Genomic DNA, 22319 nt, shown 5'->3' on the forward strand with positions numbered 1-22319 from the left:
AAGTATTTGTCCCAGGTAGTGACTGCTATTCAGAGGGATCTCTCTAAGCATGCTCTGTCAGAGCTGTTGGCCAGTGACTTCAAATGTGATAGCAAACCCGCTGATTTCTCTTAATTCCCCAGCACATATCTGGGAGCCTGCGTGTTACTGCTGATCTGACCTCTGTGACGCTCAGGGTTACCTTTTCCTCTCCATGCTGATAACAGTATTTACCTTCCCAGAAGGAGAGGAGACCACGCCTGACTGAACTGAACGCTCCCCTCTCGCTTATCAGGGCTCGAAGGAGGGACCTGGCGTCTGATGGATGTTTTCCCCCAGTTTGTAGGACCCAAACTGCAGGGTGCTGCTTCCCCCATGTATTGCAGCAAGTATTTTAGGAGACCGGGGAGCACTTGCCAGCAGTAAGCAGCAGCCGGGGCTGCATGGAGGCGAGGGGGACAGCCCCAGCCCCACACAGGCTCTGCCCCCCATGGGCAGCCAGAGCCAGGCAGGGTGAGCTCTTGTGGCAGCTCGCGTAAAAGCTTTCCTAAAGCCTTGTTTTGAATAATTGATGCTTCCTCAGCCTCGAGAGATGCTGTAATTGCAAAACTGGTGGCGTGTTCAGGTTTATTGTTTGTTTGTTTTAAATCGGGTGCTGGCTCCTCACACAAGCAGTGTGGGAAGGTTCCCGTTACATGGTGGGTACCTGTCCCCTGAGGTGACACCTGAGCAGGGCTGAAGCTGCCTGTCCCCTTGGTGTTGGGGTCAGGCAGTGCGGGGTGACACTGCGCCTGCTCACAGGCGTCCTCCTGGAGTCCCCGGCCTCGCTGGGAAGTGTTTGGGGTGGTGGGGACGTGGGGCAGGTGGAAATGTGCAGGAGCTGCCCCATGGTGAGTGCAAAGCCCCTTCATCAGCCGAGCCTGAGAGGGAGAGGCTCTGGGAGATGAAATGAAGGAAAGGAAAAGAAAGCCTTGAGAGAGGGAGGAGGATGAGAGGGTGGGGAGCCTCACGTGGCCTCAGATACCGTGGCCTGTGCTTTACTATCACCAGTTCATGCATCTGTTGCCCCTTCCCTGTGTATTCTGTCAAGTTTAAAGGCCTAGTCTGAGAAACTTTTGGTAATGATCTCCTATCGGGAGGGATTTTTCACCAAGCAAAACATTCCTACGGTCTCCTTTAATGAGAATGAGAGAACTTGACGTTACATGTTGAAACTCACATTTTTATGTAGTAGCTTTCAAATACAGGTCAGACAAAAACCTTTCCTCAAATCAGCCACATCACAGCCTGGCACTTTTACCAGCTATTTCAGGTAATCCAGACCAGGAGTACATCAGAGCATCAAGTCTTCCAGAAAGTTCTCAGCTTTGGATGATTTTTCACATCTAAACCCAGTTCCGTCGGTGATTGTGGTGCCTCCGGAGCAACTCATGCAGTATCGTATCCGGTCAAAAGGCAAAGCCTCGCCGCCCCGTGTCCTTTCCTCCCCTCAAAGCAGCGTTGAAAGCTGCCTGTGGAGCTCATGTACTGTGAATACTCTTGCTGTGAAAGAACTTTGTTGAAGTCAGAAAACGTGCCCCACCTGGGAGCACGGCAGTGGCACTTGGTGGTCATCATGTCTGTGCGGAACGTCCTGGGAGGCTGGAGTAGGCCAGGCCGCAGCTTTGTCTGAAAGGCCCGAGATGCTTTAAAACACTTTAAACTGATTCTCTGGAAAACTCCTCATAGTCCTGAGGAGAGGAGACCTCTTGGTGAAGGAGGCAGACACCCAGGGGCGATGGATCGAGGTCAGGCTGCTGTCACACCTGGCCAATTCTCGAGATGGCGCCAGGCACCACCGCTTCATCCACTTTCAGTCCATCGAGTGCATCCCACATGAGCACAGCTCTGCTCAGAAGCCACTTGTGGTGCAAGGCAGAGTTTTCAAACAGGGAAAGGCGGTGGCCTGATGCTTGCCACAGGCTGCTTCTGGCCAGGCATCGGCGCCCTTTGTAGAGGCAAAGTGATGCTGATGGAGGAACCAGGCTGAGAAGCCCACACAGGGCCCCCGGTCCCAAGGGCCAGGAAGCATGGAGGTGTCTGCGGAGGTCAGGTTGGAGCATGGAGGCACGGCTGAACGGGGAGCAACATCCATCACTGGAACAAGGAGAGTTTGGGTTTCCAAGAAGAGAAAGGCACTGTCTGTGACCCACAGCCCCTAAGCTGTGTCCACCTGCCCTGGCAGGAGCTGGGGCTGGGATCGGAGGAAGAAGCAGCCGTGTTTTGGGGGCAGGAGGGACAGCCCTCCTTTCTGAGCCCGTGCAGGAGCGTTCACCGCGGTCACGCCATTTGCGTCTTCTCTTGCGAAGGAGAGCAAATGATCTTAAAATGGCCGTCGTCAGGGCTGGGAATCGCCCCGGCACTTCCCGTGCTGCACACCCTGCTGTGAGCAGCAGCAACCCTCTCCCCTGGGGGGCAGGAGGGGCTGTGGTGCCCTTTGCTCTCCTGTACAGCTGAGCCGTGTCCGGGGAAGCAGAAGCCGCAGGTTTCCACTGGCTCGGGGACCTTGCTGCCGGTGGATCCATCACCAACGCTGCCCGCTTCCACCAGGCGATCTGCAAATGAACTTTGTGGGTTAGCCTGAGGTGTTTAGGAGCAGCTTTTACCCAGGAAAGGCTCTGCAGTGCTGCCCTGAGGCCTGCAGGGAGGCAGTGCTGGAGCCCCCCTCCCTCCATGTTGTGCCCACAGCGTGGCCTGCAGCACGCAGCCCGTCCTGTGAATGGGGCAGTGCCTTGAGCAGGCAGGCTGGAGCTTTAGCACTGAAGTAATTCTAATATTTATAGCATTGCGTGTAAATTGTCTTGTCATGAAGTGCTCATTTTGTAGCAGACATGAATGAAATGGCACGGCACCGTGCAAGGTGCAGGGGCTGCAGCAGGGCAGGCTGAAGGGCCACGGCTCTATGGGCTGTCAGAGGGCTCTGCTCCATCAGCTGAGGTCTGATAAGCAAGGCTAGGCTGGGGCTACGAAGAAGCATGCAGTAAATCGCTTTGAACCTGCCAGCCTCCCTCAGAAGCCAGCGCCCAGTGCCAGTGTCCTGGGACGGAGCCAACAGTGCCTCAAATTGCAGCGCTGCTGGGGACTGAGCCCGGCTGGAGCAGCGCCTCGTGTGCTCTTCCTGATTTTCCTCATCCAGCTCTTCAGGTATGTAAACTAATGTCTGTCTACATAAATAAGTATATATATATATATATATGTAATATATATATTTTTATGAGAAGGCAGGGGAGAAGAGGAGGGGGTGAAAGTCAACACATCTTTTCTATGTTGCTTTACTCCCCGTTATCCTTTCCCAAGCTTTTCTTCCTATGCCAAAGACTGGTGAAGGCCCCCTGGCTCCAAGGCCAAAACTTTGGGCTTTGATGCTGTGCTGCAAGGCAATTCAGCTGCTGGGCTATGACATTTCAAGGAGGCAAACTCGTGTGACGTGGTCCTGGCCAGGTAGCCGTCGGCCCCAGAGCAGCCCCGAGTGAATAAACCCAGAGCTGTAATTGCTGTGAAAGCCCCAGATCTTCACAAAGGTGGATTTTGGGGGAAACCAAAGGAAACAGCCACAACGGTGGCTCCTTGGGGAAGAGGGTCAGCTTTTTGCTGTTCCTCCTCGTGCCTTGGGGAATCGCTGGTGGGCAGCACAGCTCTCACCCTCTGCCCAACCCTGCGTGAGTGCCCGAGAAGGGCAATAGGGGAGGAATTGGGGCACAGGGCCCTGGTCCTGCACTCTTCAGGCTCAGGCTGGGCTGTGCAGCACCTCACTGGCAGAACCCGGGTGCCAGCAACCCCCAGCTCCCCGTCCCCTCCCGGTGCCCCCAGCACTCACCCTTGGAGGAATCCTCCCTGCGGTGGCAGGTCCCGGTGCCGGCCTGGCAGGATCCCACCTCTCCTTTCCTCCGCAGGTGCGTCCAGCCCAGGAAGAGGGAGCAGATGAGGGCGCAGAGGCAGAGCCCCAGCAGCAGGTACACCACCAGCCACGGCTCCTGCTCCGCGCACGCCTTCTGCTCCAACGCGGCCGCGGGAGGCAGCGCCGTGACCAGGGCAGCCGGCGGAGGGGGGGTGGTGGCCAGGGCACCTGCTGGGGGCCAGGCAGAGAGAAAGGAGAGCTTAGACCCCCCCCAGCACACAGCTCAGCCTCGTTGACTTTTTGATAGGGGCAGGGTGCTGCTAAGGGCACTCATGCACTCCGCTTGGGAGGGAGCTGAAAGCAGCACTGCAGCTCCTCCGTTTGGTTGTTTTTTATGGCTATTGGAGGAGATCTGCCCTCCCTCCCCATTTCTCCAGCACCCACATCTCAACCCCAAGCTGGGACTGGTTGATCTGAGGTGAAAGAGCCCATCCCTTCCTTCTCCCCCTCCCCAAGGCCATGCACCAAGCCCTGGGGTCAGAGAGCAGGGTTTGCTGCCTCTTTCCTAGCTTCCACCCCATAACCTGGCTCCTCTTTTAGCCCAGCCCCATGTGGGACCCTGCCCCACGGCCCCCCCGCTCCCCCTGCCCTTGCACACAGCCTTACATCCGCAGGAGGGGTCGCACTGCTTGGGGTGCTGCCCGCAGACCGTGGCACAGTTGATGCATTTTTTCAGGAGCTTGTCGTAGTAGAAGCCGGCTTTCCTGTTGCAAACCATGGACTCTGTGGGAAGGCAGGGAAAGGAACAGGGCTCGTCCTGAGCACGTCCTCACCCTGAGCACGTCCTTCTGCCCGCACGGCTCCTCCTGCCTCCCCGTCACCTGAGCAGGAGGCTCCCAGCCCGGGGCCCTCCCTGCTGGGGTTCACGCGGGGACGAGCCCACGGCCGCTTGGGACAAGTGCACAGCTCCCATGGGTGCAGGGTGAGATCTGTCTGATGCTGTTGGAAGCGTTGAAAACATCTCTGGGGCTGGCAGGTGGAGGTATTCAGCCAGATGATGAATATTGGGGAATGGGGTTTGCTGGCCGCTGTGTGGGGAAGGGGACGGGGTGCAGCCGTGCCTGCCCGTAGCAGCGAGCTCCTGGTGCTGCTCTTACAGCTCATGGCCTCTGGGGCTTGCGTGGCTTTTTGGGGCACACCAAAACCTGCCTGAGCATGGGCTTGGGACCATGGGGACAGCATCTCCCACCCTCAGCCCCCTCAGAGATGTGACACCTCGCTGTGTGCAGGCTTCGGCTGCGCTGCGCCTCTGCTCAGCAGCACCCAGCCTCGGTGCCTGCCACAGCGTGGGGCTCACATTCTGCTTGAGGTTGTCATTACCCACATTAGCAGGGCCTGATATGTCCCTCCCGAGGGCAGGGTGCCACAGATGAGGCCTAACTCTATTAATACAGCTCCGGGAAGGCTCCCTAGGATCCCAGGAAGGAGCAGTACAGAGGTGTGGACAACTTGATCCCGGTCAACGCAGTCACATCCCTCGGTGCTTTGGGCTTGAAGGTAAGCCGAGCTGCCCCAGAGCCTGCCCCGTGGGTCCTCCCAGAGCCTTTCCCCACTCACCACACAGGGCAGCACACCTCCTCACCGCGGACCGGCCGCATATGAGGCTGCAGGGGATGCACTGGCAGACGAGGGCGTCCCAGTACTGCTGGTCGGTGCAGTTGTTCATGGCATCACAGCCCAGGGGCGTCCCATCCATGGCTGCAGAACGGGAGGAAAGTGGCTATGGGGCAGGTGGTGCTGCCGGGGACCCTGCCCTGGGGACCCCCGTGCAGGGGGACGCCCGCTGTGCCTCAGGCTTGGGTTAAAAGCATGCAGAAAAATCTGCTTCAGGCTTAGCAAGCACTTCAGCACAGGACGTCCTCATGGGGGTTATAATCTGGACCCCGGGGACACGCAGGGTGAGCACCCTGGTCTCTGCCTGGCCCCTTGCTGTGCCCCAAGGGCGTGGGGATGTGTGAAACTGCCTGCAGCAATAAGGGCAGGGACCTGCTCCTGCCTTTACATCTTTTTACCAAAAGGAACAGAAACGCAACCAGAATGACTGCTAGCACCATCTTCTGAAACGATTTGTAAATCTGGAAACTTCTGAGCTCCCCTGTGGCCGAGGGGCAGTTTCTGCCATGCTGTGTGTAATTTCTGACGTCTCTGTTTGGCGTCCTGGCATCATCCCGAAAGCAGGTTTTGATGTGTCACACTCCCCTAGGCAGCAGAAGGAGAGAGGCCTCTCTGGGAGAGCTTTAAGCACCGCTTCCACCAGCACCAGCTGGGACACATGGCACTGGAAGGGATTTTGTCCCCACAAGGAGCCATTCGTCCCATCCTACGTGGCCGCAGCGTGCCCCGTGCCCGTGGGCTGGGGAGAGGGAAGGGGTTTGATGAGGGGCAGGAGCGAGGCATCGCTGGGAGCCCTGAGCAGCAGCAATGTCCTGAACAATTTGAAATTTTAAATATTAGCTTGCTAAAAAGCATTTAGTTGTTAGCAGCCCTTTGCTGACCGAGAGGCTCGTGGGCGACCGCATCCCTCTGCGGAGCGCAGCTGTTTCCTGTGCGGGCGGCCGGTGCCGGTGCCAAGGGGCCCAAAACAATTAAAAGCCATCACTGCCCGGCACGGCGCCAGCCTCCACGTGCCTGGAAGCCGCCTCTGGCCTCGGCTGGGGCTGCTGCGATGCTGCCTTTTGAAGCCCAACTCTGATTTTGGTATAGAAATGCCGCTGCGCTCTGACGGAGATCTGTCTCTCTGCCTCTCGTCCTTGGGAGCGCACGGCAATCGGGGGTTTTGTGTGTCCATCCGTCTGTCCCGCTGCTGCCTGAAGCAGCAATTTCCATTCTAGCTCTGGCTGTGAGCTGGATCCCAGTTTGTGCAGCGTGGGTGAAGCCCTCCCAGCCTCACAAAGTAAAGGATAAATCCGCTCTGCGCAGGGCTGCGGCCCTTCTAGCCCTGCTGTTCAATTAACGCCGCTATGAAATTAAACAATTCCCTTCTCTTGAGCTGGCTGAAGATGATCCCTGGGGCACAGCGAGGCTCAGGCCTGTGCTCTCCTCCGATGCTTTTTGGAGACTTTTTGTCCCCAAAGAGAAGACCCCCAGGCAGAGGGTCTCTTTTTTTTTTTTTTTTTTTTTTTAAGCAAAATCCCTGCCCGGTGGCTGAGCTCCCTGCCCGGGACGCCCCACCACGGCACCCAAACTCCTGAAACCTCCCCCCAAAGCATAAAGCGACCATTTCATCCCCAAGGAGCCCCTCTGCTCCCTGCCAGCTCTCTGGAAACGTCCCCGCAGCCCCGACACAAGCAAGCCCCTCGCCCCCAGCCCCTTTGCAGCCCCTCCGCGGGCACAACTCACGCTTGGCTCTGGCTCGGTGGCTACTCCCCCTCGGCTCCTGCCATCGCACTGCGCTCTCCGAGCCCGCGCATTGCTGGGGAGGTTTATTATTAGAGGTAGATTTGATTAATGCCTGGGCCATGCGTTTCCTGGGGCTTCCCCTTATCCCTCTGATGCAAATCGGCTGCTCGCAGCGCGCTGCATTGGTTCCAGGGCTGCCGGGGGAGCGGGGGGCGTGTGGGGAGGGGATGTGCCGGTCCTGGTGGCCACGTCGCAGCAGGGAGAGCTCCCAGCTGGGTGTCTGGCTCTGCAGCACCTGCCCTTTCATCACCCACCGCCAGCAGGAGGTTTTCTTCTGCAGAGAAAGCAGCTGCCCTGGGGCAGGAGAGGGTCACTTTTTTTTCCCAGTTTTGCCGAGAAAAGGAGCAGCTCCGGCTGAGCAAAAGGCTGTGCGGTGCTGCTGGCCTGCCTGGCTCCTGCTCAACATCTTGAGAGCATCTCGTGGCTCCCAACAGCAAGCTGGAAATGCTTTTTTCTGGTTCATTTATCCCTCGGGGGCAGGAGGGTTGCAGGAGGGCTGAGCTGCCTGGCGTGGGCACCGCAGGTCGCGGCCAGGCTTGGTGCTGCTGGCAGTGGGTGCAGGAAGCCTCAACAACACAGCCCGGGTGGCACGGGGCAAAGGGCCACCACTGCGCCGCTGGCAGCCTCCAGGGATACAGCTAAACAGTTATTTTTAGGGCTCACCTCACCCTGAAAACGGGGCTTTGGTCAGCAGAGCAGGGAAGGAGCGGAGCTGCGGGGCCCCTCGCTGAGCTGGCACGGGAGGGAGCGGGCTGCTGGCACCGAGCCCCAGCCCCGTGCCCCCACAGCGACCCGTGGCACCTCAAAAAACAACAAACCAGACTGGGCGGCTACTGGTTTTGCCCCTTTTCCCCTGCTGCATTCACTCCTGGTGGTTTTTCCCCCTTATCCACGCGGCCGGGAAGGTGCGAGGGCACCACGAGTGCGGTGGGACGGTGACTCAGCTCAGCCCCGGGGACGTTTTCTGCAGAAGCAGCTGGAGGGGGAAGGAAGAAGCAATGCCCGAGACTTTCTATAAACATCAGTGGGGCAGTGTCAAGGTTTTTCCGCTCAGTTAAAAAAACTCCGGCTCTGTACTCGCCCCGGTGTCACTCTGTCACTCACCCCACCGCGGCAGCCCCAGGGGGAAGCAGAGCCCAGGCCTCGTTCGCCTGCAGGATAAAGGAAATCGTGATTTTTGGGGTCTTCCTGCACTGCTCGAGCACGGTGCGACGAGGGCCTGGAGCTACGGCCCCAGCCCTGCCCGCCGGCTCTCGGGGTTTTGCAGGGGAAACCTGCCCCCGTAAATAGCAGCGGGGGACTTGCAGTTTCCACCCTCGCTTGCCCTCAAGAGGGAAGTGAGAAGCACTTTGGGGGCGGTTTGTCCCTCCTCGCTGAGCAGAGACCGAGCCCTGTGAGCTCAGCTCTAAAATCCTCCGGGGGTGCTGCGGCTGCGCCCCCGTCACCCGGCCGGGCACCGCGAGTGCCCCGAGTGGCATCGCACCTCCGAGGCTGCCGCGTGGCTCTCAAGGGCCTCCAAATTCAGCCCCCTGCCTGCTGCTTTCTTGCCACGGGTGCCTTACCCCTCTCCTGGGTTAAATCCTGCCCCTGCTGTGTGGTGCCGGAGGGAGAGCATCCTACGGCCGCTCCCCGTGCACCCTCCCAGCGTGGCTCCAGGTCCTTCAGCACCCACCTGCAGACGGCTCCAGCAGTGCCCAGGTCCATTTTGGGGACATGGAGCCCAGTTTTGTCTCACCAAAAAAATGGTTTTATTCCTCCGGGCTCGTGCCCCGGTGCTGCTGCTGCAAGGAGCACGGGCACGCAGCGTGAACAGCGTTCGGCTCCCAGCCTTTTTGGGGCAGCCTCGCCTTCCCGCTGGTGCTCGCAGCAGCTTTCCCGGGATATTTTCCTTCCAGCCTGCTCTCGGCCCCCTTTCTGATTTGTGAAACCTCAGCCAAGGCATTTGCTTGCACGTGTGCTCCCTTTGGGACCCCAAAAGAGGGGCCGTGAGGGGGGGGGAAGGGGAAGAGGAGCCGTTTTGGGTTGAAACCGTGAGGCCGGGCTGAGCACAGCTGGCTGCTGGGGACTCATTTCTCTCACCCTAATTCCCCGTGGACGCCTGATCTCGAGCGTGCTGGGGTCGGGATGCACCCAATGACCCCCGCTGCCCGACCATCGCGCATCCCACCGCCTCCTGCCGTGCCTCGCAGCAGCTGCTCTGTGATTGAATCCCCCAATTTTGGGGTACGGGTAAGCGCAGCGGCAGAGCTGCACCCATCCCATCCCCATAAAATAAAATATAAAATAAAATATAAAATAAAATAAAATATAAAATAAATAAAATAAAATAAAATAAAACAAAACAAAACAAAATAAAATAAAATAAATAATAAAATAGATATAAAATAAATTTGCCACCAGGGCTTGTGCCCATGTCCCCGGGATGCCACCGCCAGCGAGTGCCAGCCCCCTGCTGCCACCCCCGGCTGGGCGCAACCGGGAGCCGAGGGGGGGGGGGCACAATTTAGGGCCGGGGGGGGGGGCACAACCGAGGGATGCGGCCCCCTCTGCCCCATTTCTGCAGCCGGGGGGGAGCAGAGAAGCAGGGCCCGGCTTTTCGTGGCTCTGCCCAGGAGGTGGCAGCCTCGGCTCGCCCAGCCCGGCTGGGTGCTGGGTGCTGGGTGCTGGGGGCTCTTTTTGCAGCCCACCCCTCCCTCCAGCTCCTGCTCTGCCCGGATAGGGGCTCGGCAGCACCTGAGCATCCTTTTTCACCAGCCCCACACACAATTTGGGGTTCGGACAGCCCCTGACCAGCCCATGTTGCTCCGTTCCCTGCGTTGCACCCTGGCCTTACCCTGCCACCCCGCCTTGGCGCATCGCCCCAAGGGTGCTCAGCACCCATCGGGGGCCAGGCGCTGCTGCAGCCCCCATGCTGGGGGGTCTGGGGGGGTCTGGTGGCTGGGCAAAGGTGCCAAAAAGCCGCCTTGCCCAAAGCTGGTGTGGATCAGGGAAGGAAAATGTTGTGAAAACCAGGCTGTGCTCGAGGCCAGCGCCCCAAATCCGGCACCTGCTGGGGCGCAGGGCTGGCACCGAGAGTAAAACACCGCCAGTGCCTGCCACGGGGAGGGAGAGGACGGCGTCGGTGCGTGTGGGAAGCAGATAGGGGAGATGAGTCAAAGAACAACCTGCGGACGGAGCAGCTGATGTGAAAAACGCAGGATTTTCACCCCATCACCACCTCCGACATCGTCCCTGCTCCAGATTACGCACGGCGCTCACGCCTGGCCCGGGCTGTCCCGCTGCCAACCTGCTCCACCAAGGCTGGATCTCCACGGGGACCCCAACCCGGGGCTGGGTTTTGTCAGGCCGAGGTTTTTTTTTTTCTCTTGGGACCCTTGCAGGACCAGGCTTGCAGGCTGCCGGAGGAGCCGTGCTGTTAATTTTTAGCGCTGCGAAACCCTGGGGAAATTCCAGCGGGCTGGAGGGCGGCCAGTGGGAGTCTAAACGCGTAAAAAGGGGATAAAAGGGCTGACCCTGGGAATTAGAGACCAGGTAGGCTGATGGCAGTCCCTGGGCAAATTATGGGCCGGGTAATTGGGGATCCTGTCAGCCAAAAATTAGAAGCTAAAAATATAATTAAGGTCGTTAGCTCGGTTTCATGGATGGCAGCTCCTGTCAAGTGAGTCGGCTCTGCTTTTTTGGCATCACTCTGGGCTGGCTGATAAAGCTAATTGCGTCGCTGCGTTATAATGGGTTTCTCCCGAGTATTTAATTTCCAGCCAGGCGACGTTGCCATTTGGAAAACCTGCATTATGTGGAGTCACCGGAGCAGACACCCGACGGCTGCGGCGGCGAGGGGCTGGCGGCGGGCAGGAGGGTGGGGGGATATAGGGGGGGACCTCACGGGGTGATCCTGGCCAGACAAGGCTGGGGGAGGCACACGTGGGGACAAAAGGGCCGGATTTTTCTCCCCCGTAAAGCACAGCGAGGTCTGATGGCAGGAAGCAGCCGTGATAGCTCGGCTGGGAGCGCAATTAACATTTGGACCAATTTTAGCAGGGTACGAACTCGCAGGCATGGGAGGCTGTGGGTGAGAGGAAATCTCTGCTTGGTGGGACGCGATTTAGGGCAGCTCCTGGGGCTAGCTCAGGTCTGTGTGTGTGTGTGTGAGCACCCAGTGAAGCAAAGGGCTGCCCTGGACCCTCTGCGGGATCTTTCCCAGCTGCTGCCTCCTCTCTGGGCTGCAGTGGCTGCAGCTGAGCACAGTGTTTCTTCCAGAGGGTGATTTGGGTCTTTTTGGGGCAAGAAGATGGCATTGGGGCAGCCCAGGGGGTCTCCTCCCTCCATCAGGCTGTTTGTCTGCCCCATATTTCTAACCTGTAGGTTCCCCCTTGCCACCAGAAGCATTGGGGCATGGGCCGAGCCCCTGGCCCCATCCAGCCCCCCATGGCTGGGCAGAAGCAGGGGAACCCCATGCCCTGCTTGGCACGGGGCAGGAGAAGGGAAACCCTCTCAGGCGCCAGCCGGTCCCAGCCTGGATCCAGCAGGGATCCCAGGGCTTTAAACACCAAATCCTCCCCTCTCCCCTGGGCATCCGTCCGTCTGGCTCCAGCGTAATGACGGCGAGGTGGAGGCACAGGGAGACGAAACGACTCGCCCGAGGTCACGCGAGGAGCGATGGCCACGCAGGGGGAGCACCCAAGCGTCCTCCTCCTGCCCCAGCAGCACCCGGCCCTGCAGGAAGAAACATCCCATAAAAGTTTTCCTACAAAATGGGGTGGCTCCTGGGGTCCTGTGCTGTGGCACGGCCACACATCCCATGTCCCCATCCTGGTGATGTCCTCACGGGTGGAGGTGGCTGCTTGTGGGGAGCACACGATGGGGAGCGGGTGCTGCTTTGTGGTGGGATTTTTGGTGCCACCAAACCCTTTTTCTGGGGCAGGAGGGGTCGGTGGTGCCCTTCCCATGCCGGGGCCGGTGCAGCCAGCCCCGGTGACTAACACCTCCTGGTTTTCAGCTTGTTTACCTGGCGCTGGGGCTTCGCTTGGGATCGCTGACTCACCGCAGCACCTTCCCCTTCTGCCACCGCAGCTCCCTGACGAATACTTTCCATTTTCCCATTATTTTAATTGCCCTACTTGGAGAAAACTGCTCCGGACCGGCTCTGGGCTGCTACGCACAGCCGGGCATCCCCACAGCGGGGGCGTTGGGGACGGGATGGGGGGGCTGCCCATCACAGCAGCATGCACGGGAGCACTTGGTGCCTCCGGCCGTGCCGGGACCTGCCGGCACGGGGGGCACGTGCAAGGAGTCGAGTTTTTTGGCAGCCCCGCTCGCTGCACCCATCCACGGCAGCAGGCGGGCGGCCGGCGGCAGCGCACGGACGCTGGCTCCTGCCTGGCTGAATGCAGCTCGACAGGTTTATGGAGAGGCTCGTCCCGTTCGGCTGGATTTTTGGGAAGGCTGGAGCCAGCCCCGGCACCAGCCGCTTCCCCGCGAGTGCTGCCGGCCCCGGCGCCAGGTTGCGGCCCCGAGCCGTGGCACCACTCGGGGAGGGGATGCTGGCACCGTGGCTCTGCCCGGCGTGTTGTGGCAGCACCCTTGGGCACCCAGGGAAGGGACACAGACCCCACAGAGTCCCCCGAGCATCAGGTGCAGAGGTCCCCCCGTGCTCCTCTCCCCCAGCCCCGTAGCCAAAAGTCTCCGGGGAGCATTGCCATGGGTGTGCTGGGGGTCGCGCCGCTGCTCTGGGAGGTGCTGGGGAATAATTCAGGAACATCAGGGGATGGGGGGACAGAAAAACAGGGAATTGGGGCAGGAAAATGAAATCCAAAGGGGTGTCCTGTGGTCATGTGGCTGGTGGATGTTGGGTCCACGGTGATGGCATCAGGGACTGCAAATCCCCAAAGAGAAACCCCCTCCTTGCCTGGAGGAGGGCCACATCGCTTTTAGGGCTTTAGGGTCAAGAGAAAGGTGAGAAATTCACCCCAAAGCAGCAAGGCACAGGGCTGGGAGCATGACACAAGTGGGGCTAATCGTGTGGGCGATATGGGGTCGGGGGACACACGGCGGTGCCACCGCTCCCCGTGGGCAACCCCAAACCTTCCCTGTCCCGTCCCCACAGCGGCACGTCGCGCCGTGCATGCTCCGAGTGGCAGGAGGGCTGAGGGATGATTAAAGAGGCCTTTGATGAAGGCAAAAAAATTAATAAACAAGCTCGCAACCCTGCCGGCCTCTATTTACCGGCGGGTGCCGGCGCGGCGAGGCCGCCGAGGCCTGGTGCCACATCAAACGCTGGGGCAGCGCCTGGCTGAGGGGACGGCGGCCTCGCCTCCCACGGGTTTTTTTCCTGGTCCCTATGGGGCCGTGAGGAGGTCGGCGGGGCCGATCCTAAAAGCAGGGCCCCGTCCGGTGCCGGCGGGGGCTGTGGGGGCCATCCTGAGGGACACAAGGGTCGGGGTGTGGTGTGGAGGTGCCGCTTGGCACGCTCGCCCCGTTGCCTCGTGGGGTTGGCGTTGCCACATCTCCATCCCTAATGGTGCCCCCCCCAGCACGCCCGGTGTCCCCAAATGTCCCTGCTGGCCCCCCGGGATCAAGGCTGGCACCCAACCATGGTACCCGTGGGTCCCTCGGCCTCCCCCTTATCGCCCTGCCGGTTCCTTATCGCCCTGCTGGGCAAACAGGAGCTCCCCACGGGCCCCAGGGTGGTGGCACGGGGCGGGGGAGGCACCCCTGTCCCTGTTTGTCCCCCCCCCCCATGGGGCCAGGCGGGTGGGGACCCCTCTGCGTGCCCACCTGGATGGGGTCAGGGTTACCACAGTGGTGTTTTTGCTGTGGGGGGTGGCACCTGGGGGCTGGGGTGTGCCCCCCCCCCAATTTGGGGGGGTATTTTGGGGGGGTCAGCCCCTTGCTGCTCACATTTCATGGCTGAGGGGGTGCTGGGCTGTGCATAGGGGTGTATGGGAGGGTCCCAATGCATGGAACGGTGCCGGGGGGGCTGTGCAATGCTGGGGGGGGGCTTGTGCATGGTGTGGGGGGGTGGTGCATGGTATGGGGGGGTAGTTTATAGTGTGGGGGGGGTCTTGCATGGTGGGAGGGGGGTGTGTATGGTATGGGGGGGGGTCGTGCATGGTATGGGGGGGGTCGTGTATGGTACAGGGGGGGTCCTGTATGGTATGGGGGGGGGTCGTGCATGGTGTGGGGGGGTCGTGCATGGTGTGGGGGACCTCGGTGCACGCCGGGGGGGCTGTGCACGGTGTGGGGGCTTTGCAGGGTGCAGGGGGGCCATGCACGGAGCGGGGGGGGCCCAGCCCAGCGCCCCCCCACCCCCCCCAAGGCCCCGCCCCCAGCTGTCAGCACCGCCCGCCGCGCGCCCTCCCTTCTCCTTGCACCCCATTGGCCGCAGCGCCCTATTGTTACCAACCTCCTCCCATCACCATTGGCCACAGCGCACGTCAATCTCCACCCACGCCCCTCCTCTCCCTCCCGAGCCCGCCAGCTGGGCGCTTCGCAGCCCGCGCCTCCAGGCCACGCCCACCTCCCTCTAAACCACGCCCGCCTCCCCTTTAGGCCACGCCCCCTTAATCCCCGCCCCGCGGGCGGGGGCTGGGCGGCCGTGCGCGCTCCCGCTGCGCGCTCCCGCCCCGCGGTGCTGCGCGCTGCCCGCCGAGGGGGCGGCCGCCGCGCCTGGCTCCCGTTTTTCCACCGATTTTTTTTTTTTTTTTTTTTTTTTTGTAATTTCGATTTTCGGGGGGACAATTTCTCATTTTTCTTTTTTTTCCTTTTTTTTTTTTTTCCGTTTTTTTTTTTTTTTCCTTTTTCTTTTTCCGTTTTTTTTTCCTTTTTTTTTGTTTTTTTTTGCCTATTTTTTTTAAACTCCCCCCAAATTCTTTTTGGCGCCCCCCCCAAAAAAAAAAAATATATATATATAAAAATCCGGCCATGGGCTCGGTGCTGGCAGCAGTGGCCAGGGGGCGGCCGGCGGGGGGGCGCTGATTTAAAGGGGGGGGGGGGGGTGGTCGGGGGCGCGCAGAGCGGGGGGGGGGGCGCGCGCACCATGGCCGCCAAGGACAACCCGTGCAGGAAGTTCCAGGCCAACATCTTCAACAAGAGCAAGTGCCAGAACTGCTTCAAGCCCCGCGAGTCCCACCTGCTCAACGACGAGGACCTCAACCAGGTGGGGGCCGACCCCAAAAGCCACGCTTTTCGCCCCAAAAACCGCCCCGCGCTGCTCGGTGCCCAACCGCCCCGCTTGGTTCTGTGGGTTGGGACCCGATGTGGGGTCTTTTAGGGTGGTGGCGGGGTCCTGTAGGTGGTGGTGGGGTGCTATGGGTGCTTTCCGGGTGGTGGCGGCACCCATGGGTGCCCCCCAGGTGGCCCCAGGCTCCCAGGGGTGCTGTAGGGTCCCGTCGGTGCTTCCCGGCCCTATGGGTGCTGTGGGTTTCTGCTGGCCCCACTGTTGGCAGAGGGACCCGTGGGTTCTCCGGGGGTCTCAGGGGGTGCCCACTGGCCCTGTGGATAGCGTGGGGTCCCATGGGTGCTGCCACTCCTGTTGGTTATGGGTCCCATGGGACGCCTGCTGACCCCATGGGTAGCAACGGGGCCCATGGATCCCTGGTCCTATAGGGTGTCCGGGGGTCCCATAGGGTGCCTGCAGGCCCTATGCATACCTGGGTGTCCCACGGGGCACCCAGCACCCCACAGGCACCCACTGGCCCCCCGTCCCACCCCAGTGCCCCCCTCCCTTTGGGGTCACGGGTACTTGTGGGTGACCCCAGCCCCTATTGTGGTGCGGGGTGGGTGGCAGCAGGTAGGGGGGATCCTATGGGTGCTATCGGGAGATGCCCAAAGTCATGGGGAACAAAAACTCGTCTAGAACCCAACCAGCCCCCCCGGGGTGCCGTGGGCACGGCCCCCCGGCCCTATAGCACCCCATATTTCCCGGGGAGGGGAGCGGAAGGCGATCGCCGCCTGTTCCTGGGCAGGCTGGGGCGGGAATGGGCCTTCCTCCTCCTTCCCCTCCTCTTCCTCCTGGCAGGCCTCACGCAGCCCCCCCGTATGACCCCTTTCTGGCCCACCCGGCACCCAACACCAGAAGGATTTGGGGTGCGGGGGTGTTAGGGGGGGCACGACACCGCTCTCCCCCTTTTTCTCCCCCCAATGCGGAAAGGTGCTGGGATTGGGGGGGCTGCCACCGCCGCCGATCCTATTATGGCAATGAGATCAGACATATTGCTTGGGGTGTGTGTGTGTGTGTGTGGGGTGTGTGTGTGTGTGTTGGGGGGGGGTGAGCGGGACATAATGAAATCTGAGGGCTAATATGGAAAAAATGTAACTGGAAAAAATGCCGTGGTGTGTGCGGGAAGGGGCGGGCGGGGAGCGTCGCCGCCGTGCCCAGACAAAGGAGCCGGCCCGGAGGGTGCTGGGGCTGAGCCCCCCCCCAAAAAAAAAAAGAAAAAAAGGGTCCGGTTGACCCCCTGGTGCTGCCCCGTGTAGGGTTCCGCCGCCTCTTGGATGCGATAATGTTAAATATATTTTTTTTAGGGGGTCAGAGTGCCGGCTGTGTAGGGCCCGATGGCACCGGGGGGCTCGAGGTGGTTTGAGGAGACCCCTCGGGGGCTTTGTTCCCCTTGGGGCTGTGGTGGGGACCGACCCCTGACAGCCCCCACAGGGATGGACGGGGTCACCCCAAACCCCGCAGGCAGGATTGGGGCCTGGGGCTCTGCTTGTGGGGGGGGAGAACACCTCGATCCCATACGGCTGCTCCCTCGCGGCCCTGGGGAAGCCTGCAGAGAAGATGGAGGCTCCGGCAGCGGGTGGTGCACGCACACCCTCCCTCCCCGTGTCCTCCCTCCACCAGGACCCCCGGGGTGCACCCCTTGGGCTAACGGTTCGTTTCCCGGCCCCGGATCGTCTTTTATTATCGTTATGGGGTTTTATTTATTTATTAAAAGAAGCCCGGTTTGGGGAGGGGGCGTCCCGTGCGGAGGGGCCACGGCGGTGCTCACCCGGAGCCGGGCTGGAAAAGTCCTTTTGAGTCATCTGACCTTTCCGCTTGGCTGGCAGGAAAGGTGAAGGTACTTCGCACTTACGCACTCGTGTCCCTTTTGGCTTTTTATCCTATAAAAAATCCCTGCGGGGGTGTCGGGAGCCGCCCCTCCGGCTTCCTGGGTGCTCCGGGGCTCCGGGACCTGCTCCCCTGTGCCAAGCGTCCCAAACGTTTGGTGGTGGCGCTGGCTTTGGGAACAAAACCCGGAGCGGGGCCGGGGGCGATCCGGCCCCAAACATCGGGATTAACGAGCTGCAGCTCCCTAATGGTAATCGGACTTAGCGCGTCCAACTTCAAAGGGCTGCGTGGATGCTAAGTCCCAAATCCCGGGAGCTCTCCGTTCACGAGTTGTTTTCGTGTGCTGCCGTGCTGCCGGGGGGGTCAGCACGATTTGGGGTGGCTGCGTGCGGTCCTGTCACCTTCTGGGGTCCTACTGGGGCTGCAGGTGACGCGTCCTTGGCCCCCAAACCTTGTTGAAGCCTCCGGGGCGCCCTGGTGGCACGGAAAAAACTGGGTCAGGCATTTCATCCGCTTCTTCCCCGGGGAATATCTGCTGCTGCGTGCGCCCCGGTGTGGGTGCTCGGTGCCCTGCTGATGCGTGGTGCTGCTGGCAGGATCTGGCCCCTGCCCGGCCGGGACGTGGAGCATCAGCGGGGTTTGGGGTGCTGCTGAAGTGCCACCCATCGCCAGCTCCCCTCGTGCTGCCCCATTCCCAGCGACGGAGAAATTCCCTTTTGGTGGGAATTCCCTTTTTCCTGGCAAGTTGCGCCCAGACCCTTGTAACCTCCTGGCAACCCCTTGTGTGGATCTGCCTGCCTGGGTAGGATGGATGTTTTTTTGGGGTTCCTGGTGACTTTTTTCCATCGCCAGTCTAGAGCCTGGCCCCGTCGATGGGAGCCCCAAGGAAAGCAGCCGGGACTTGGCAGGGCTGTGGGGGGATGAATATAGGACCAGGCATATGTGAGCGTCCCTGCATTTGGGTCGTAGGGAAAACAAAGCCCCCCCAAAACAGGAACAGGCTGGGAATTAACCTCCAAATTACGCCTGGCCTGAATTGGAAGAAGAGCAGGGCGTGAAGCAGTTGCTTTTAATTTTCTCCATGCGTGTGCTCTCTCGGGGCATGGGGACTGGCACAGATAGAGGAATTTGAGGACGCCTTCCCAGCTACCAGTGTCTTCTTTCTTTCCTTTTTTTTTTTTTGTGTTGTGAGATCATGGCACGGATGCCCGAAGGACCACCCAGTTAGAAAATGGTGCTGCAGACTTTCCCACCGCCTCCTCCTGCCCCGGCCCGTGGTGCCCCGGCAGCGAATTTGGTTATTTCCATTTTCCTTTTGGACCTTATCCCCTTCCTGCCGTCCTAAACAGCCCCGAGGCTGGCGACTGGTGGCCTTGGGTGCAGCGGGTGAATCCCCGCTGCCGGCCACCTCGCCCCGAGCATCGTCCCTGTAGCTGAGCCCTTTGCCCCAGCGCCCCGAGCTTTGCTGTGGGGTGTTGCGTTGCCCTTAGGGCCACAGAGGATGAGGGCTCGTGTCCAGCCACGGCTGAAGCAGGAGGCTGGGGAGCTGCCTGTGGGATGTGCTGACCCTACAGCAGCTCCGCTTCGTGCCACGCAGCACCGCCGGCCTTAAAGAGAGTGGGAAACCAAAGGGGTTTTGGGGTGGTTTGCCCTGATGGGGTTGGGTTGGGGTCATATCCCGGTGCTGTAAGGGCAGCAGAGGTGAGGGGTTGTGTCCAGGGCACGCTTTTGCCATCTCCCTCCTGCTCCTGGGGGGGCGGAGGAGAAGCCCCCTCTTTGCTGGAAAGCAGCCCCCGCGCGTGCATTGCCGGCTGCTTGTATCATGCTGCAAAAATCCGCCGTTAATCGACTAATTATTAGGGCCAAACAGGGGGGAGATTCTCTGCAAATGTCAAACCCGCCTCCCCCGGCCGCTGCAGCAAGCAGGAATTCGGGACCGGGGGGACGCGCCCCGGTGTCCCTGGGTGGCTGCCCCTCGTGGGCCACATCCCAGCCTTGGGGAGCACTGTGCAAGCTGGGGAGGACTTGGGAGGGATATAGGGTTGGGTTTAGGGCCGGCTTTGGGTGCTCTTGACCCCCTTTGTGGCCCTGGGGATGGACACGGTGGTGCCCAGTGCTGCTTGCGGCCCCTTCGCATGCTTCTGTGCTGCTGCGTGGCGCCGCACCTTATCTGCTCCGGCACCCGAGGAAGCGATAAATCCCCTCGCCGGCACTCTGGAGAGATGTTGTGGCTTCTCCAGGGCGCCGGGGGAGCTCCGTCGTGGGTGGGAGGTGGCTCCGAGCCTGCTCGCTGCGGGGACACTGCGCTCTGGGAGCGGGATCGGGGCTCGCAGGACCCTTGCCTTCTCTCCTCTGCTCCTGTTTCGCTGCCCCTTGATAAATTGCCTGTGCAAACTGCAATCAGCCTCCCCAAAATCTTGCTTCGACTGGGGTCAGGGCTCAGGGATTGGCATGAAAGCTGAATTCGGCCTTTCCCTTCCTGCTCCTCTGGTCGATCGGTTGGTCCCGCTGCCCACGCAGCTCTCTTCCCGGGCAGCGCCCGGCTTTGGGGTCAGCTCTGGGCAGCCCGGCCTGGTTTGGCCTCGTCCCGCATGGGTGGTTAAAGCCTGGCCCCGCTGATTTGCAGCTTCGGCCACGGGCGGGCTGTGCAAATGGGATTTTTGTGGCAGAGGTGGCCGCAGGGTGCTGGCCCTGCTCGCCCGGGGCACGGCGAGCGTCGGGGTTTGGCCCCACGTCCCCTGCACGTCGCCAAGTGGCAAGTGGCAGAGGGGAAATACTGCGGGAACGAGGGAACCCAGATGTGAGCAGCTTCACTGCTGGAGCTGTGCTGCACCTTCCTGGCCCTCGGGGTGGTTGTTGGAGTGTGGATTGGGGTTGGAGTGTGGATTGGGGGTGCTGCTGGGGTCGCTGGTTGGGTGCTGCAGGGCTCCGCGGGCCGTGCTGGGAGCGCGCCGAGCATGAAACGATCGCTGCCTGTTCCTAGAAGCTGTGCTCGGGAAGCCTGCTTGGTTTTCTGACCCCGTTCCCACCCCGAACACCTTCCCCATTCCTGCGGGGTGACGGCCGCCCCAGTGACGCTCTCCGGTGCTCAGAGGTGCGCAGAACCCGAGAGCGGGGCTGAAACCGCCCGGATTTCCTCTTTCGAGGTTGCAGGCACGCTGCTGGCGGTGATATTTTCCTAGGGCTTTGCCAAAAAAACGCGTCCCTGGTTCGGGAGGTGGCACACAGGGGGTGCTGACCTTGGGAGCTGCGACCCAGAGGTGCACGGGGAGCAGCAGGGGGGTGAATATCGGGGCTAAGCCCCAAAAGGTGGCAGGATGTGAGTTACCGTGAGCTCAAACACAGCCAGGGCCAGGCTGGGGCTGTTATTTTCTCGCAGAGCTGCTCAAAACCACGGGGCTGACCCCCAAGTGCAGGGCTCTGGGTGCTGAGCATCATCGCGGGCAGAGGTTACAGCTCTCCAGCAATGGTCCTTTTTTTTTTTTTTTTTATTATTATTATTTTTTAATTTTCCCCTTCCCACTCGGTTGCCGAGCCTGAACAAAACCAGCCCTGCCTCCACCCGAGACAGGCTGATTACGTCTGCCGGCAGCCTAAACAGATTATCCCTCCCGCCACGCGCTCGGAGCCAGGAGGCTTCTCCCGGCGATGGCTTCGGGTTTCCCTCGATGCACCCCAGGGTGGGTCGGGACCGGCTGCCGGGACCCCATCCCCACCCTGCCCGGGGTCCCCGCACCCCGATGGGCACCCGGGTGCTTTGCCATGGGGCTGGCCACAAAGGGAGACTTGGTTGTTGGTCCCCAGCTCACGGGATTGCTTCTTCCTCCTGGAAGGTGGCTCCTGGCGTTTGGAGGAGATGTTTTTTTGGGGAAATGTGTGTAGTTTTATGGGTTGAGGCTCACAGCACGCGTGCACAGGGCAGGGAGGAGCGAAGGCACCGCTGCAGGCACAAATCCAGCCAAACGGGCGTGCTGGTTGGTGTCACAGCCCCCGTTTGGCCCTGTAACCCCCTGCTCCACGTGCTGGCACGCTCCAACAACCCCTCCTGCCCGTTGGAAGCGGGTCACCTCGCCTCCTCCACCCCGTTGCCCGGGGGTCCCTGCGTCACCCCACTCTGTGAGAGGCTCCGAGCAGCTCCCCGCGCCCATCAAACCCGACCCCAGGCTGCTGGGAGCTGTGCCGGCGGGGCGAGAGGGGCGCCTGGGCAGCGTCAGCTTGACAGCCTGCTGTAAACCGAGCTGGGGCCGCTTCCTTCTCCGCTTCCTCCCGCTCCTCCTGCTGCCAGCTCCGGCCCGGCACACCTCTGGGTGCGACCCATGGACGGATGGATGGACATACGGACACGGTGGCAGGATGGTGACACCTGAGAGGAGGTGAGGGGGGCACTCGAAGCACCGTCCCTACCTGGGCAGCTTGCCCTGGATCGGAGGAACCTGGGTGTTCCCCGGAGGTGCCACCAGAAGCTGCGCAAGGACAGCACCACGGGGGTGCTGCGGGGCTCCGACCTGGCCATACTCCCACCCTGGTGGTGCCCTTGCCACGCACACACACAAATCGCTTCTTTTCCAGGCTGCACGTTCCTCTCCGGGGCAGTTTCAGCACCTCCCGTGCCGGGTGGCGGCGGGCGTTCGGCTTCGTCACCGCGAGCCGTGCCGGAGGAACCGGCTCTCCTCTTCCTGCCCCACCCCGGGAGTGGATGCGCCGTGGTGCCGTCAGCGCCTGCCCTCTGCTCGGCTCCGTGCTGCGGCTCGCCGACCCGCTGGGTGCTGCTTTTGGGGGAAAACAGAGCCCCCCCGGCACCCTGCGAGGCCGCTGCCTGCGGTAAAGCAGCCGGGAGCTCCCCATCCGACAGCCCGCGAGATCCCGGGGGGCATCCCTGGAATCCCAGCCTCCCTCTTCCATCTCTCGGCGCGAGGTCGGACGGATCAGCTTGGCCGGGAGAAGTTCTTGCTGCGAGTC

The 22319-nt window shown here is 61.1% G+C and overlaps 2 protein-coding genes across 5 annotated transcripts in view; one reads left to right on the top strand and one right to left on the bottom strand.

The window, feature by feature from the left end:
* Window positions 1-795: 795 nt before the first annotated feature.
* TNFRSF13B (TNF receptor superfamily member 13B) lies at window positions 796-7316 on the bottom strand. Of its 2 annotated transcripts, none has more exons than XM_082772067.1 (5): window positions 7256-7316; window positions 5474-5614; window positions 4523-4639; window positions 3836-4084; window positions 796-2573 (listed from the first exon to the last, which is right to left on the bottom strand). In XM_082772067.1, exons 2-5 carry the CDS (start codon window positions 5610-5612, stop codon window positions 2299-2301), a joined length of 780 nt encoding a protein of 259 aa, XP_082628193.1. In that variant the 5' UTR covers window positions 5613-5614; window positions 7256-7316; the 3' UTR covers window positions 796-2298. The 2 variants fall into 2 exon arrangements, with proteins under 2 accessions (XP_082628193.1, XP_082628192.1); XM_082772066.1 differs by having other exon boundaries at window positions 799-2573; window positions 3836-4087.
* Window positions 7317-14812: 7496 nt separating this feature from the next.
* Window positions 14813-22319, top strand: part of MPRIP (myosin phosphatase Rho interacting protein) — a 71998-nt gene continuing 64491 nt past the window's right edge. For 2 of the 3 annotated variants that reach the window (XM_082772130.1, XM_082772132.1), the window contains exon 1: window positions 15322-15470. In XM_082772130.1, coding sequence (XP_082628256.1) covers window positions 15351-15470 — 120 coding nt within the window. In that variant the 5' untranslated portion in view covers window positions 15322-15350. Of the gene's footprint in view, window positions 15471-22319 lie in introns of all 3 variants that reach the window. The other variant, XM_082772131.1, reaches the window with a different exon arrangement.

The sequence above is a fragment of the Aythya marila genome (assembly GCF_965140915.1).
Source record: "Aythya marila genome assembly, chromosome: 15".
Taxonomy (NCBI): Eukaryota; Metazoa; Chordata; class Aves; order Anseriformes; family Anatidae; genus Aythya; species Aythya marila.

Bases quoted from the DNA above. Each gene is read 5' to 3' on its own strand.
- TNFRSF13B (XM_082772066.1), bottom strand. From the start codon at position 5,612: ATGGATGGGACGCCCCTGGGCTGTGATGCCATGAACAACTGCACCGAC. The intron at 4,640-5,473 runs GTGAGTGGGGAA...GCCTTCCCACAG, and splicing joins GAGGTGTGCTGCCCTGTGTG to AGTCCATGGTTTGCAACAGG. The intron at 4,088-4,522 runs GTAAGGCTGTGT...CCTGGCCCCCAG, and splicing joins GTGCGACCCCTCCTGCGGAT to CAGGTGCCCTGGCCACCACC.